At 52.0% G+C, this 16,405-nt stretch overlaps 1 protein-coding gene across 5 annotated transcripts in view; it reads right to left on the bottom strand.

Moving 5' to 3' along the window:
- TRAPPC9 (trafficking protein particle complex subunit 9) overlaps nucleotides 1-16,405 on the bottom strand; it is a 384,613-nt gene that overhangs the window by 284,344 nt on the left and 83,864 nt on the right. For all 5 annotated transcript variants that reach the window (XM_043483137.1, XM_043483134.1, XM_043483135.1 and 2 more), the window contains 4 exons: nucleotides 12,649-12,734; nucleotides 9,047-9,173; nucleotides 7,079-7,211; nucleotides 4,972-5,135 (listed from right to left, as the gene is read on the bottom strand). In XM_043483137.1, coding sequence (XP_043339072.1) covers nucleotides 4,972-5,135; nucleotides 7,079-7,211; nucleotides 9,047-9,173; nucleotides 12,649-12,734 — 510 coding nt within the window. The remainder of the gene's footprint in view (nucleotides 1-4,971; nucleotides 5,136-7,078; nucleotides 7,212-9,046; nucleotides 9,174-12,648; nucleotides 12,735-16,405) is intronic.

The raw sequence follows: 16,405 nt of genomic DNA on the forward strand, positions 1-16,405 counted from the left end.
CAAGGCCATCACCTGCGTCTGTGAGCACCGCCCTGGACAAGAGCAGTACACTCTGTTCTCAGGAGCACCCTCCTCTTACAGAATAATGTACAGAACACACAGATTCTATATATTTGCCAGCAACTGTTTTACTTTTGAGTATGCAGCCTGTTCTGGAAAACACTGATTAAGTTTTACAAACTGACCTGACTCCCAGTCCTGAAACTCTAGCCACCTGCTGGAATGTACTCCTCTCTGGGATTTTGGCCAGCACCTGACTCCACGATGCAAGTGCTCCCCAAAGCACTAGTAGGAGCGAGGTCCTCTCCATGACTCAGTCACGCACAGTCTACAGGACGTGTCAACCAGGCTAAGGCAGTCATATCTTTACTTTTCTGTCTCGTAGATTAATTCGAGATGGAAGGGTGTAAGAGACACCAGCGAGCTGGAGCCAGCACAGACAACCCTTCGGGCCCCGGGTGCTGCAAGCCGGATCCCAGGTCCCAGGACTACAGCCTCTCCACCGGCCACAGCAAATCGGGCCAACCTCTCTCTGAAACGCCAATACCGGCCAAGATGCTGAGGCCCTGTCACACCCTCAGCCCCCCACTGCCTGCAAGCTTAGGGTGCCCTCACGAAGGGTGCTGACTGAGCTGCCAGTTTCTGCATTAAATTCCACATCCTAAGAGTGACATGTTCAGACAACAGGCCGGTCTACTCACAAGGAACGGCTTATTCACCTTCTGCAGCCAAACCACCAAGGTGTTTACAGCTCAGTAATGACCCAGAGGGGGTCACGGCGCACACACCACCCCCCTAGCTGCAGCAGGACACAAAGCCGAGCTGCTTCCCTCTCGGGTCTGATGCACTTTTACACCTCAAAGGTGGGCCTTTCTGGTTCTTCCCTTCACTGCTGGACTACAAAACAGAATTGTCCAGGGGGGCTTTTCAAAACCCTATACAACAATAAGCTGTCAGCAGAAAGGAGATAAACATAAATCAACAGTGGAGCCCGTGTCACTAATGTTCTCCCCTGTGGAATTTAAACAGTTTCAGAAATAAGTCATTATTTTAATGCTAGAGTTCAGCTCCATGCAGTCAAGTGAAATGGGTTGACACTGACAGTAACAGACGAGCCGTTACTGTGCTGACCTCCCACGTCTGAGGACCTTTCATAGGTGCTTCTAATTACAGAGGCTCGGCCCCTACATTCATAAGACGAGGGAGCAGCAGGGACGCCCCTCGGTCAAAACACCCATGAACTGCTCAGCACACCAACGTAGAGTTGCTGCTTTTTATCAAAAAATTAAACTCGAAGAGTAAAGAAAAGTATGTGTATTTATATACACAGGTATGTGTATATCTATGTTTGTACACACACTCACACGAATCTCAAAATATCTGCAGAAAAGCAAATATAACACATTCTTAACTTGGGTTTAATTATAATGAAATTTATGATTGCTTAAGTCAAGGCAGAAGCTCGCCTCTTTAATCACCCACAAATAAAGACCTGCTCACAAACAGACTGCAGTTAGACTCAGACATGACGTGCGCAGTAATCCTTGTCGTGCTGGGATGGAGGGTCAATGCTCGGCCCCGTGTCAGGAGTGTGTGATTGGGGGGCACACAAGCCCCACGAGCGCCCAGATGACAGTTGGGACCCCTGGGAGGCCAGCATCCTACCCCAAAAAAGACCTCTGATCAGTGTCGTGATTATTTAATGAGAAAAAAAACTACCTAAAGTATTGACACCGCTCAGCTGAGTTCAAACACCGAACCCTAATGACATGCACACTAAAGGATCAGTGGGTAAAAATCACAGTAATCTGCAACTTATTTTGAACAATACAGATCAGTGGATGGACAGGAAGCTGGACAGACGTGATAAATCAAATACAGTCAAGCGTTACAGAACCTAGACGGTGGGTTTGCAGTGTTCACTGTAAGAGTCTCTCCACTTCTCCGTATGCAGGGTGCAGAGGGAGGGGATGGCTGACACAGAGAGTAAGCCCCGGAAGGGCTGGGAAGCATAGGAACACCGCAGGCGGTGCAGCGCCTAAAGCGGGGCCCTGAGAAGGCAGCACTGAGACGACTGGGCTGCTGACGGCCCTTCCGGGAGGCGGTGAGAAAGGACCTCGCGGGCAGGAGCGCACAGAAGGGCGGAGCTGGGCTCTGAGGGGGGCCCGTGGCTCCCGAGGGGCCTCACGGCGATTCCCGCGCTTCCACCCTCGTGACCCCCCACCTGACAAGCGAGACTGGCTCGGTCCCGTCAAGACCCACCCTGGAAAGGAGAAACCCCTCTCGGACACAGCCGGCCAGCTGAGCACGTGTCCCCTCTACACCCACTGTGGGGAAAATGCTTTTTTCTTCTAAATGGGGCTTCCCCAATGGCTCAGCGGGTAAAGAATCCACCTGCCAAAGCAGAATGCGCGGATTGGAGCCCTGGGTGAGGAAGATCCCCTGGAGGAGGAAATGGCAACCCACTCCGGCATTCTTGCCTGGAAAATCCCATGGACAGAGGAGCCTGGCGGGCTACAGTCCATGGGGTTGCACAGAGCCAGACACGACTGTGCGACCATGTCCCTGTCCATGGACAGTCCCTAGGCCTCAGCACCGCCCATGAACCCGGCCTGGAACTAAAGGGGAAACACACTGGCTGTCTTTGAGAGACCCACACCCAGCTGGAGGGAGACCAGCGCACCAGCGGCAATACCATGGAGCAAAAGGGCTCCTCAGAAGTCTCCCGGAGCCTCTGAGACAAGGGGACCCCAGTCACCCCGTGGAGGGAGGCAAAGGCGGGAACTGAAGTAAGCCAATCGGCTTCCAGACAAGGACGGTTTATCCTCAAGTTCACAGACAGCACCAACATTCAAGAACCTGAAACTAGCTCCCGACGACAAACGTGAGGAGAGTTTAAGGAAAGAAGTGACAAAAGCTGAAGCCTGGGGCAGAGGGCGGTGATGTGGGGCCTGGGCAGCCAAGGCCACTGGGGCTTCCCAAAGGAGAAACGAGAGAAGCTGAGCTTCAGGGAGAAGCAGGCTGCAATGAGTGATGGACACGTGGTGATTGTTCGGGTTTATTTGAGAAAAGGAAGGTATCTTCCAGCGGCTCAGCTGTGAAGCCAAGGAAATTACAGGAGATGTGAACATTGTTACCATTGCATACTCTGCAATTTCCTGTCATTCAATATTAGCTCACTTGTTCAAATATCCACCAACTCCTATAACCAATTAATTAAATTCAGAATACCAGACGAAGGTATTTCATGTCAGGGAGGCATTTTCTACCTAATCCATAAGTCCTTGCTCCTGAAAAGAGGGGGGAAAGGGAAGAAAGGATGAGATTGTAGGATCATCAAAATTCCCCCAAAGACTCCGAGACACAAAAGAGAGAGGGACCAGGACAGCCACGCTGAGGCAAAGAGCTCCGTGCGCCCGAGGGCGCAGCGGAGAGGGGGAAAGGCAGCCACGGGCAGGAGCCGGTGCTCACGCCACATGTTTCCAGCTCAGAACTCACACTCAGGATCAGAGACGGCCTGCGAGCCAGGAGAGAGGGGGCGGACAGACACAGACAGAGAAGGCAGAACACCCACTGGGAAAGGAGGACGGAGGGCCGGCACGAGGGCAGACTCTCGGAGGACGGCCACAGCAGAGGCGCTCAGCATCGCTGGTCGTCGGGGAAACACAGATTAAGCCCCCCACCACCACCACCGCCGCGGATAAAACGATGGCGAGGCCCTGGAGCAGAGGGGCCGTGGGGCAGCCACCACACCCCCATGATGACGGCGTGACTGGACTCTGGAACAGCAGTTCTGAGCCCCCAGCCCGGCATCGGACCCTGGAGATGCTCTCAGAGAGGACAGCCTCGCCGCCAGAGCCGGGGCACCGCTCCGATGGGCCAGGTGCGCCCAGGCTCCCAGGGACAGCTGCTCACCTGGCTGCTACGTCAAAAGCAGCTGAGCACGGAGTCCCGCCAGCTCGCTCGCCCTGTGCTGTCCTTGTCTTTGGTCTCCGCGGACGGCACAACTTCTCTAACTTCATTAGATGAGCTGATCTTATTTCCACTTACTACTCTCGATGCCCAGCCCTCCTCCTACACAGCGTATCCCCCCTTTCAACCAGCACTGCTCACTCAGCTCACTGACCAGGTCCTCTGCGGCCTCAGTTCCTAGAACAGCTTCCCATGGTCAGGACCACTTCCCCGCTTATCCAGGAGGAAGCTGAGGGATGTGAAGGATAAACAGTGAGCAAACGGTGAATCCAAAATGTAATACAGGTCCTGTGAGCCCGAGCTACGTGTGCCTGAGAACTAGGAACAGCATCACTGGAAGAGGGGGGCACAGGCCCTGAGTGCTGAGCCCACAGCAGGCTCTGGGGTGGGCAGACGGGTCCCAGATGGTGATCTTCCCAGCCTGCAAGTGCTCTTCTTTGCTCACTCACTCCAGGACATGCCTGCCGAGGACCTGATCGGTGTGAAGAGCACGGGGGATACAGAGGTGTGTTCTGCGCTCTGTTACCTTCCTCTGTGAGTTTTTCACACACAGTTAGGATAACAACCTCACAGGGGCGTCAAATTAAAAGTGGGAGAGGTTTTTAGACTTTCGGGACACTGGTCACCTAAAGGGTCTCTTCTGACTCACAGAAAACCAACTTGAGGCTGCTGGTGGGAAGGAGGGATAGTTAGGGACTTTGGGAAGGTCATGAACACACTGCTATATTTAAAGTGGATAGCCAACAAAGACCTACTGTATAGCACAGGACACTCTGCTCAATGTCCAGTGCCAGCCTGGATGGGAGGGGAGTCTGGGGAGAATGGACACGGGTATGTGTGTGGCTGAGTCCCTCGGCTGTTCACCTGAAATTACAACACTGTTAATCTGCTACACCCCAATGCAACATGGTTTTGATATTTAAATAAATAAATAAAGTGTCTCTTCTGCAAATAAAAAAGATAAACATTTCTGCAGTCAAACCTATGACAAGCTCCTACCTTTGGTGGTGAGGATTTTCGAGGTGACTTCCAGTTTCTCCAGTGGCTCCATCCCAATGTTCTCCAGTCTCACGACAAGCTGCTGGGTTTCCCCGTTGTAAAGCTGGACGGACACGTTAGTAGATATTTCATCACCAGAGGAAGGCTGTAATGAATGTGCGGACCTAAAACAAGAGTAATAATTATAATCAACTTTAGAAAAACAGAAAAAAAATTGATGGCATTTTACAGTCGTGCACGTCACCACACTTAAGCACTCCAGACACACGACTAGGGGGCCGTGGCTTTAACGTGGAATTGGCGCCCAGCAACCAGAACTCCAGGGCGAGGTGCTACACGCCGAGTGCTGTCCACACACAGACACGCCCTGGGTCACGGGATGGCTCTCACTGGCCTTACTGGCTCATGTGTGTACAAATCACAAGAGTAATTGTTGGACTGTGGTGAGGGCAAAGGTGAAACAATGAATTAATTCAAATGATCCCTGAGCATGCTGCTTGCTCAAAAAATGTTTAAATCTCAGAAATGCCCTGGGAAAATCCATAGACTGAAGGAGAAAACTCAAATGAACCATTTGAAATGATAACATGAGAGCTGGAGGAAAAGAAAAGTGTAAAATACAGACAGCAGCCTCCACATCCCAGCAAAATCAAAGAGAGATGCTGGCAAACCCCTGACGTGAGCCGGGGCAGCTGGCGGGCCCTTGGCACAAGTCAGGCAGGGCCCTGGACCACGAGGGGTACAGCCCAGCATCCGGAGGCCCTGAGGCTCGCCCAACGCACCCCTGAGGATACAGCACTGCAGCCCTGGTCTGAAACTCTGGCCTGAGTCCTACTGACCATCACTCAACCCACAGCGCTCATCACCCTGGTGTCTCCTTCCCAAGGACAAGCGTCAAAGCCACTTCCGGGCCAGGAGGTCACTGTGACCGCAGGGAGGAGGCCCTGGAGACAGAATGGGGACAAACGCCAGGCATCAATGAGGGAGGTGCGTGTGGCAGGTGGAGTCAAAAAGCACATCCAAAGCCCGTTTTCCAAAAATAACAGCGTAAAGAATCAATGTGAACTCCTTGGCATTTTATATCTTTAGAGCTGTTCATGAGTCAAGAAATAAATTTTCTCTGTCAAGTAAGGAAAAGTGACTCCAGTCCTCACTGTAAGTGACTTCTCTCCACATTTCACCACAGAGTCCTCCTCAAGTGAGAACTATAGTCCATCTGGATTTGCAGGGAAGGTATTCAGAAAAACTAAAATGTAGCCGACACAAGCAGAGAGGGTGCGAGCCCCTGGCACGGCAGGAGAAGAGGAGGGAGGCAGCAGAAGGCAGGGCAGCACGCAGAGCGGACGGTCCCGGAGACCACGCCCCGCATGCCAGGCCCCAACTGGGGGGTGCGGGGGAGGTGGGCAAGGCTGGCACTGAGGACGGGCCCACTGAATCAGCGACTGAGCCTTCAAAACATCTCAGAAAGTGCCGAGATACATTGAGAAAGACAGCCCAAGGGACAAACAATACAGCATCATCCGTATGAGCAAAAACTGAGACGGTCCGAAATCCCAACAGCATGGAAATGAATGGGGATGTGATTCTGAGATGGCTTCATGATGTACTTTTTTAAGCAATTAAAACAGAAAGCGTTTAGCTTATGTTGTATATTTATGCAAAGAGAAATCTATGATACTAAATGAAACGCAGTACGATCTAAACATACATATATTGTTCAGTGAGCAAACAGTGGAAATGGCAGAGAGCATTAAGTCATTCCCTCTGAGATTTCTCTTCCTTCTTTATCCTTTCCTATAATGCTAGAGGAAAAAAAAAAAGGACTGTTTTTGTTTTAGAAGATAAGACTTCTTAAATTCTCTTAAGCCTCAACTGTTTCTCATAAAAATGACATTTCCAAAGGCTAATTTCACATTTTGTTCTGATCTTAGTAAGAAATGCCTCAACTCCGCTCCAGTTTGCCACAAGCAGAGCGCTGGCCGTGAGGTCAGAGGTCGTGAGGTCAGAGGGTAACTCCGGCTCCCGGGCCCCTGGCCACGGCCCGCAGCACTCCTGGGACTCCCGGGGGCCCTGGGGTCGGCGAGCAGGCCCGGCGCCGCGGCGCTACCTGGGCAGAGACGTGCTGATCTGCAGGCGGGGCAGTGCAGGGATGACCTCCACCGTGGAGCCGCTGGTCTTGACTCCCGGGAGGTTGTCCAGCAGACAGTCGCTGAAGACGCCAAACACCGTGGTGTGGTAGCCTGGGGACAAAAGGCCAAGTTTCAACCCCTGGAGGGGCTTCACAGCTCAGGCCCAAGGGGGCCCCGCGGGTGACAGGAGCGCAGGGTGCCTTCCGACCTGAGTTGAGATTCAGGGCCCGTCAGCTGCCTGGCCCGGCGGGCCCACGGCTCCCGAGCTCAAGTCCACAGCCTCGTGTCCCTGAGCAGAGGAGAGAGTCGGGCCCGCAAGCCCGCTCCAAGGCGGGCTGCATCCAACCGACGGTGCACAAACCATAAACGTCACCCAAGTTCACACTCAGTGTCCCATCCCTTTACTAAAGTGCTTTTCAAGTTTTTCCGTCCCTAAAATGAAAAGGAGAGCTTGTTCTCCTTTCCAGGACATAATAGGGCTTAGTAAGTATTTGAAAGAAAGGGATTCAAAATCTTGTGTTGAGAGATGAGAGTTCAAGAGTCAATTATTGTTATCATAACTGTTACGTGATATGGCAAATCTGCTCAATGTGTACAAATACTGTAATTTAAGATCAGCAAAATTTTCATTTAAGAAACACTCCTTGGGTTAGATAAGCACTTGAAATTGTTTAAGCAAAGCTTGGAAATGGCTTTTGAAATTTGAGGTAATTATTATAAACAACATTCACAGTGTAACAAAATCAAGTAACACTTGATGGTAAGTACCTAGGGTGGCAACTTCTCTGCATCCATATTAAACTTCTACATACTCAACAAGAAGCAAAAGGTACGGTGGAGACAAACGGGGCCCTGATACAGCCCCTCAACTTAAAAGAGCTCCAATTCACGGCATCCACATTTCCTTCTTTTTAAAAGTATGGCCCTTCAATGATACATATTTATATATTAAGAAAAAATATTTTAAAAAATAATAATAATAAAGTATGGTCCTTCAAAGCCTCCTTTTAAACAGACTCCTTTCCCAGTCAATCTTGACTTTCAGCCACCAAATGGCTACTGAAGACCTACTATGTGCCAGGTGTGAGGATCCAGCCAAGAAAGCCAGATGTGGCTGGCAAGGAGCGGGCCCGCAGGCCACGGCAGGTGTGACATGAAGGAGGGGCTGTCACGGTGGAGGGAGGGCAAGGCCGGGCGGGCACCGCAGGGGCACCTGAGCTGGGCCTGCAGGCGCCCCCGCAGAGGGACAGCGTGAGCAGGGCGCCTGCCCAGGACGGGAGCCCTCCACACCCGCCAGGATGCGCAGGGCCCAGCAACACAGCCAGAGTGAGACAGGCAGCCGTGGCGGGGAGGAAGTGAAGGCAGGACCACTTCCAGCCCAGAGGTCTGCACTGCGGAGAGGTCACGAGGCCGCAGCATGGGAAGAATGAGGGCAGAGAGACCAGTCCTGGTGCTCCGGTGACAAACCCTAGAGAGGGCTGAGCTCTGCGGGACCAGAGCGGCTGCGGAGGGGCAGAGGGTGTTGACGACATGGGCAGTATCCTAAGGGGAGTGAGGGGGAGATAGCAGCAGTCCAGGACGACTCCTGGTGCCCGGCCAGGGATGGGACCATGGGGCAGGGGCAACGTGGGGGATGGGGGGTGAGGACACACTGATTACTATGTGCCCTGGAGACAGCCAACGAGCGTGAGTGGCAGGATGGGCAGGTCCAGGAGAGGGGTCTGGACGGGAGAGTAGACGAGACGGACTGCCCAAGGCAGCAGGCGGAGATGGAAGAAGAGGAGAGAAGGGCGGCGGGGCCGTAACCCCAGGAAGAGAACCTCGGAGCACACCTGTGGTCCAGGAAAGACAGACAAGCGCGCAGCAGCCGACCCCACGCCCTGCGCCCTCTACACAGTTCGTCCATGGAGGCCCAGGATCCACAGCCAGAAAGGAGCTGTCCTTACCGTTCACAGTGATCGTCCCCGTCGTCTGCGGGACCCCAACAAGCGTCACCGGGTAAAGACCAGACTCGGCCGGGAGGGAGAGCGCCGCGGGGAGAGACTCAAACTCCACTCCGCTCGTGAGCAGTCCCTGCAGCGGGCAGCAGAGGATGTGGTGAGCGCGACCCCCACCCTGGCCCGAAGCCCCCACTCAGCCAGCAGGAACACCCGGGACTCAGAAGACAAGGACTCCTTAGTGACGTGAACAAAAGCCCACAGGGAAAACGGCCTAGAAGCGCGGTTACAAAACAGTCTCGAAATGGGCAGCACCATGGGCGGCTGAGCAACAATTCCATCTTTAATATTAGCCCCACTTGACACAGTATGAATGTGTGTGCTATTTTGTTGTTTTACCAAGTTGGAACATAAACAGAAAGAAAAAATAAAATATTTTGCTTACAAACAAAATGAAAAAAAAAATGACACATGGAAATGAATCAGTTAATCTTCTTCCAGCGCATCTGTGAACCATGAGGTCTTCTCACTAAGAGTGAGACAGGCTACCACCCTACGCCTGGTGGATGAGACAGGCTGCGTGGCCTCTGGGAGCCGCCCGTGACTGCAGGGCCTTCCAACACTCGGGCCCTCTCCTCAGCACTGTGACGGAGGCCCTGGCCAGCACAACAGCCAAGAGAAGAAACAGCATGGAGACAGTTATCTACATACACAAAAGCTGCAGAAAAGCCTGTGGCGCCTACGAGGAAACTTGAACTAACAACAGCATTTAGCCCGGTAACAAAGTCAGCATTTACAAAGCAAAAGTATCTCCATAGCCTAGCAACAAGCATATGAGAAGACAAAACAGTAAAAATACCACGAACAGGGATCTTCCCTGCTGGTCCAGTGGCTAAGACTCCCAGTGTAGAGGGCCCAGGTTTGATCCCTGGTCAAGGAACTAGATCCCACACGCCTCAACTAAGACATAGCACAGCCAAATAAAGAAATAATTTTTTTTTAAAGTACCATTAACAAGATATCAAAAACACCCCCTATGTTGGAGTAAGCCCACCGAGTGGTGTGAGTCCTGCCCTGAAACCTGCAGAAGATGGCGGAGGGGCGTTAAAGAAGGAGGGAGCGCCGTGGTCCATCCCAGGAGTGGGCAGGCGAGGGGACGCTGGCATTGCCCTGAGCCAGGTTCTCACGGGGGAGGCAAGGACATGGATATGGAAGGAGGCAAGGAGAGCCCTCTGGAGATGGAGCAGACCTGGAGGGATGACTGCAAGGTCGGGATATGTGAAGTCTGCATCTGTGTGTGTGCGTGCACTTGGGCACACATACATGTATGTACACACACATGTGGATGCATGTGGTGAGTACATGTATGAGCACATGCCATGTGTGCATGCATGCATACTGCTCCTCACGCTGTCTGCAGAAAGTTCCCAGAAGCAAGGTTCCCTTAGTAACAAAGAGCACACCTGAGCCCAGAGCTTGTGTACATTCATGTACACATACGTTCAGATGCATGTGGTAGGTACGTGTGTGAGCATGTGCCCATGGGTGCATACATGCATACTGTTCCTAACGCTGTTTGCAGAAAGCACCCAAAAGCAAGGCTCCCTTAGTGACAAAGAGCACACCTGCGCCCAGAGTTTGGGCAAGAGCATGAAATGATTTAGCTACAAGTGAAACAGATGACGTGGCCAAGAATGGAAGTGGAGAAACCAATTAGGTGGCTATTGTCTCCAGGCAAAATACACTCGCATTTGATTTATTTTTAAAATAGCTAAAGCAAACATGGCCAACCATGAGCACTTGCTAAATGTGACAGTGGAAACATGAGGTCTGATTATTCCCTGTGCCATTTCCCATGCTTGAAACATTTCGTAATGAAATTCTTTAATTCTGAACATGATTTGTGGCCTATCTCCTAGTGGTAAATTTTATTCTTTGTTCTTCCTCATTTTTTGACAAAAAGCACATATTACTTTTTAAAATTTATTTATTTATCTGGCTGCGTCAGGTCTTAGTTGTGGCACACGGACTCCAGTTGCGGAGAAGGGGCTTAGTTGGCATCTTAGTTTCCTGACCAGGGACTGAACCTATGTCCCCTGCAGTGCAAGACACAGTCTTACCCACTGGGCCACCAGGGAAGTCCCAAATGCATGTATTCCTTTTTAACCAGTTAAAAGTGAAAGCTAAAAAAAATGTATAAGAAAGAGTAGGCATACGATACTTTAACCACTTTAGGGAAAATTCTCTGAACAACTCTTGATGTTATTCCTGGGCTTAGGCCAGGAGACAAAGCCACTACAAGGCCTAACCAAGAGCTAAGCCCCGAGGCTGGCATGTTCTTGTGCAAAAGGAGGAGGAGGGAACGCTCATCCTAATAGGTGGTTCTCTTATAGGGGGGACCTCAGGGTTGTCCACTCAGTACTCAGCTCAATTTCCAAGAGCTCCAAGGGATGTGGGAAAACAATGCCTCATGCCGGAGGCCCGAACATCATCTTAAATACCTACCAGTCTGCCTGGGGGCTCCCACTCACCCTGTCCTCAGCGGGGCCTCCCCGAACCTCCACGTGGGTCCCACAGGCCCTCCTGCACCCTGACCACAGGGCAGACCTGGCCTGACACGTGGCCTAGGCACTCAGCAAGCTCTGAACACGAGTCATAAAACCCCAGAGGAAAGCGTCCCCCGGCTAACAGCACCCTTCACACGTCACTGGGAGGTCACAAAGCAGTCCCACGCAATGATAAGCACAGAGAAGACTCGAGGGACTGGAATCCACTCTGTGCCTGCAGGGCTCTCCTCTGGGAACACGAGGTCCAGCGTGGAGAGCCACACAAACCTCCTTCCCCCAACTGCAGAACTAGGGGAGGAGTTTCAGCAGACACCACCACAGAGCGAACATTTAACGCTGTACACAAACACAAACTGAACATCTGATTTCAAACGCGAGGGAAATTTCCCATTAGCACTGCAGTCATTTATTCTCTTATAAATAAAGAGGCCTTGGTCATCTTATCATCTTTAGCAGTGAAGTAACAGTGAGCTTGAGTGGGGGGGCACACTATAGACTTTGTAACCTCGCTAATCTCATATGAATTTCAACATGATTATTTCAAATATTACAGTCAACTCAGTTCTGTGTATGTTCAAATCCGAGATGTCTTTTGTTCATTGATTCACAAACTTACTGAGGACCAAGCACTAAAAACAGGAGAATGCAAGAAGTGGTCTTCATTCACAAAAAGATTATAATCTTTGGCAAAACAAATCTTAAAAACAGACATATATCACAGGAAAAAAACTGAAACTGAAGTCGCTCAGTCATGTCTGACTCTTTGTGACCCCATGGACTGTAGCCCGCCAGGCTCCTCTGTCCATGGGATTCTCCAGGCAAGATTACTGGAGTGAGTTGCCATTTCCTTCTCCAGGGGATCTTCCCGACCCAGGGATCAAACCCAGGTCTCCCACATTGCAGGCAGACGCTTTAACCTCTGAGCCACCAGGGAAGCCCTGGAAGTCATATCATAGGAAGTATGACTCAAATACTAACTAAGAAACATATATCAATAGTAAACTCATGTTTAGCCCAAAGGGTCAAATGCCTGGTGATACGTACCATGTTTTCAACTCGGAGTTCAAATGGCATTGGGTTATACACCATCAGCTGAACTTCACACACATCTCCTTGAACCCACTGGAAATCTAGAAATACACACACACAAAGGAATCCATGTGTTAGCTGGTGTTTCTGCATGTTTCACGTGGCTTCAGATCACTCCTCGGGCTATTTTCCAGTGAAGCGGTGGCATTATGGCCATCGTGAGAGACACAGTTAAAGCCACGCGATGCCAGCCTTCTCCAAAGCCAAGCGTGTTGTCACTGCCACTTGCATGGCCTGTGACTGGTGCTTCTCTCGCCTGGGGCCGAACGCAGCTTCTCGAGCCTGGAGTGAGCAGACAGCACTGGTCGCGGTGGGGAGCCACCACTCGTCACAGAGACCTTCTCGGGCCCCGAGGCTGGCACTCAGGCAGGCGGCACTCTGGCCAACTCTAGGTGGCACAGAGCGTGGTTCCCCTTTCCCGCCTGAAGTCCGTGAGAGAAGACGGTGGCGCCTCCTCCCTGACCACTCCCAGGCCAGCTGCAGTTCAACACGTACAGGAGGCAGAATTCTGAGATGACCCCCAAGATCCCCGAACTCTGGTGTATATGCTGTGTAATCCTCTTCCCCAAGAGTGAACACAAGGATCAGTTATGTTCTCTAACAAAGGGGGAAGAGGCTTTCAAGTGTGATGAGGGCCCCCAAGTCCTCAAAGCAGCAGGCTTTGAGTTAAGCCAAGGGAGATTATCCCAGGAGGGCCTGGTCTTCTCAGATGAGCCCTGGAAGGGAGCCTGCTCACCCTGAGTGAGAAGACTCAATGCGTGAGTGGGCGTGTGGAGGAGGCCAGGGTCTGAGGGCAGCCGCGATGAGCTGAACGTGGTCCGGGTAACACCCGGCAGGCGGACGGGGACCTCAACCCCACAACCCCAAGGAACCAAGAACCCGAGGGAGCTGAGAGCCTCCCGACGAGAACACAGCCCCAGCTGAGACCTGGATCTCAGCCTGCAAGACCCTGAGCAGAGGCCCACGCTAACACAGGCTGCACTCGTGATGGAAACAGTGAGAGAAACACATGTGTGTTCTCTAAGCACCAAGTCGGCAGTCCTCTGTTTACAGTACCCACCCCCACACCACTGCCCCCTCCTCCCTTTGAGACACTCCACTGGGCAATTCAGAAGCAACGTGAGAAGCACGCAAGGTGTGGGACAGGAGGCACTGTCCAGCCCTTGGAAGGCTGTCTCTGCCTCTGCTTGATGCCCAGTGAGGGAGGCATTACAATCCTGTTGTTACAAGGCAGGGACCAAGGTCCAAGCAGGTTAATAAATGTGCTGGGAACCACATAGCCAGGAAGTGGTGTGGCAGGCATTCAGGCCAGGTCTCTGAACTCAGAGAAGTGTCTAGAATGGACAGTGGTGGATAAAGGGCTTCTCCTAGAGTAGACACTAAGATTTACTAACGAGAATTCTTCAGCTTCATAGGCTTTCATAAAGACACCATTTTCAAAAAAAAAAAAGAAAAGACACCATTTTCCCCAAACACTGCACCAGGCCCTCGCAAGCAGACTTAAGACAGGCTGCACCAAACCTGTGGCATCCTGAAACTGCACACAGTGAAGCAGCCCGCCAGGCAAGCTGGCTTTTAAAGTGCTTGCGCAAGCAGGTGCCCATATGCGGTCTTAACAACATGGTGCAGTGGTCAGCAGGACACAGATCATCCTCACTCACCAACAAGGACACGGACAGGCTGAACCGTCCATCATTCGCAGCCCTGACAAATGAGGCCGCCGAGTCCACCTCCCGTCTGCCTGGCCCCAAAGCCTTGGCTGCTCTCACACTGCTGTCCCCTGCTGGCTCCAGAAACCCAGCTCTCCTCACCCATCTCGGGCTGAGAACTCCCGCTGCAGGGACACAGGGCTCCCACCCCCAACCTTCAGCAGCACCCCAAGCACATCACTGCCTCAGCGGTCAGCACCCAGCCCTTCCTCACGGCCGAGGAGAAAGTCATTTGTTTTAACAGGTCTCTGCCTGATAGTGAAGGAGCGGTTTGTCTTCTCTGTCATGGTCAAATAACCATCATTTTAAAATTCATTTTCCTGGCGTTCTGAAAGGAATCGTTTATACTCGCACAGTCGTAGTCGCTAAAGGTAAACCTATGATAAACCTTTATTACAGGAACAGTTGCTAATGTCTGACAAGAGATCATCTCCCTCCCCGGTCTGAGCGTGCCAGAGGGCACGGTGGGGCCCTTCCTCCACAATCTGTCCCAGAAACCTCGGAAAGGACCAGCACTGGAGGCTATTAAACGCCCCTCTGTCTCGGGCCCCCTCCCCCAGCACTACACAGCCCCCGGGCAGGTCTTAGCTGTGGACTAACAGCATCTTTCGGTGGCTTCTGTCGACAAGCTCATCTCTTTCCGCCACGCTGGCTGGACCCATCTGGCAGGGGGCACTCCTTATTTCTCACTGCACCCCCAGCACCTTGGACAGCGCACACGACACGGCTCAGAGCGCCGGGGTACTGGAGCGTCAGCATCTCCCTCAACCCCGAGGAGCCCGTGCAGTGGGCTTCTAGCGCCCCGTCCCCGCAGACAACACAACTGCAGCCCAGGGAGGCCAGGCGACTGACCGAGGCCGTGGGACAGCTCCCGCCTGTCCATCCTCCCAGGCGGCTGCCGACCTCGGCACGAAGCCCGGCCACGCCAAGTCCTGGCACAAAACCCTTCACCTCTCTGTGCTCACACTCAGGATGTGCGCAGCCATCACCCCGCGTGGAGTTTAGACGGAGAGACGTAATAAATTACTCCATGTTAGCGCGGAAAATGGTCCCAGGAGCTGCCCCCAGGGTCTCTTCCCCTCTAATACTGTGTGTGCTCGCTGTGATAACTCCCCCCGATTACACACAGATTCATTTACAGAGATGGGGATTCTGGGTTAAAGACATGGGACTCTTCAAACCTGTAGGCAGGTACTCGCTGCTGAGTCTATTGCCAGAAAGATATTAGAACCCATGGAATATAAGTTACACTTTCCTACCCATGGGTCTCCAACAAATAACATGCATTTTGGCTGAAGTTTCTGTTACATCCTGGAAAAAAATCCTGCATCATCCAGGGAATTTATCCCCAGCTCAGAGGAACTGGTGCTTCTCAATGTCACGAGGAAAAAAGTCCCTGGGAATTCCCTGGCAGTCCAGTGGTTAGGACTCCACAGTTCCACTGCCAGGGGTGTAGGTTCAATCCCTGGTTGGGGAACTGAGATCCCATAAGCCACGCAGTGCGGCCAAAAAAAAAAAGATAAAGGAAAATATCTCTGGGCTTTGAGTTATAAACCATGGACAAAGCCTGAGCTCTGCCACTTAGCTTCCTTCCTGACCTAGGGCAGCAATTTACATTCAGTCTTAATTTTCTCATCAGTAAATTGGAAACGCAACACCTGCAGCATCACTGGATGAAGTGAAAACCCTCTACACCAAGTACAGAGCACCCTTTTCACAAAAGGAGGCCTCCGCAGTTTCTAAAGATTAGAGAGGAAGGAAGACGAAAGGCCAGCTTCGAGGTGGGGACCTGGCAGCCATATGGTGCCCGACTCAGGGGGACCCACATTCTGTTTAGTGCCTTCTCTGTCTCCAAAGTCTTCCTAATGTTTGAACAAGGGGGCCCCACCTTTTCCTTCTGCATGAGGCCCCACAGATCATGCTGCTGGTCCTGATAAGGAGTCTCACGTCTCCAGTCCCCCAGATCACCTCTAGAAGCATCGGTACACAAAATGGGTGAAAGT

Source organism: Cervus canadensis, chromosome 12 (genome assembly GCF_019320065.1).
Source record: "Cervus canadensis isolate Bull #8, Minnesota chromosome 12, ASM1932006v1, whole genome shotgun sequence".
NCBI classification, from domain to species: Eukaryota; Metazoa; Chordata; class Mammalia; order Artiodactyla; family Cervidae; genus Cervus; species Cervus canadensis.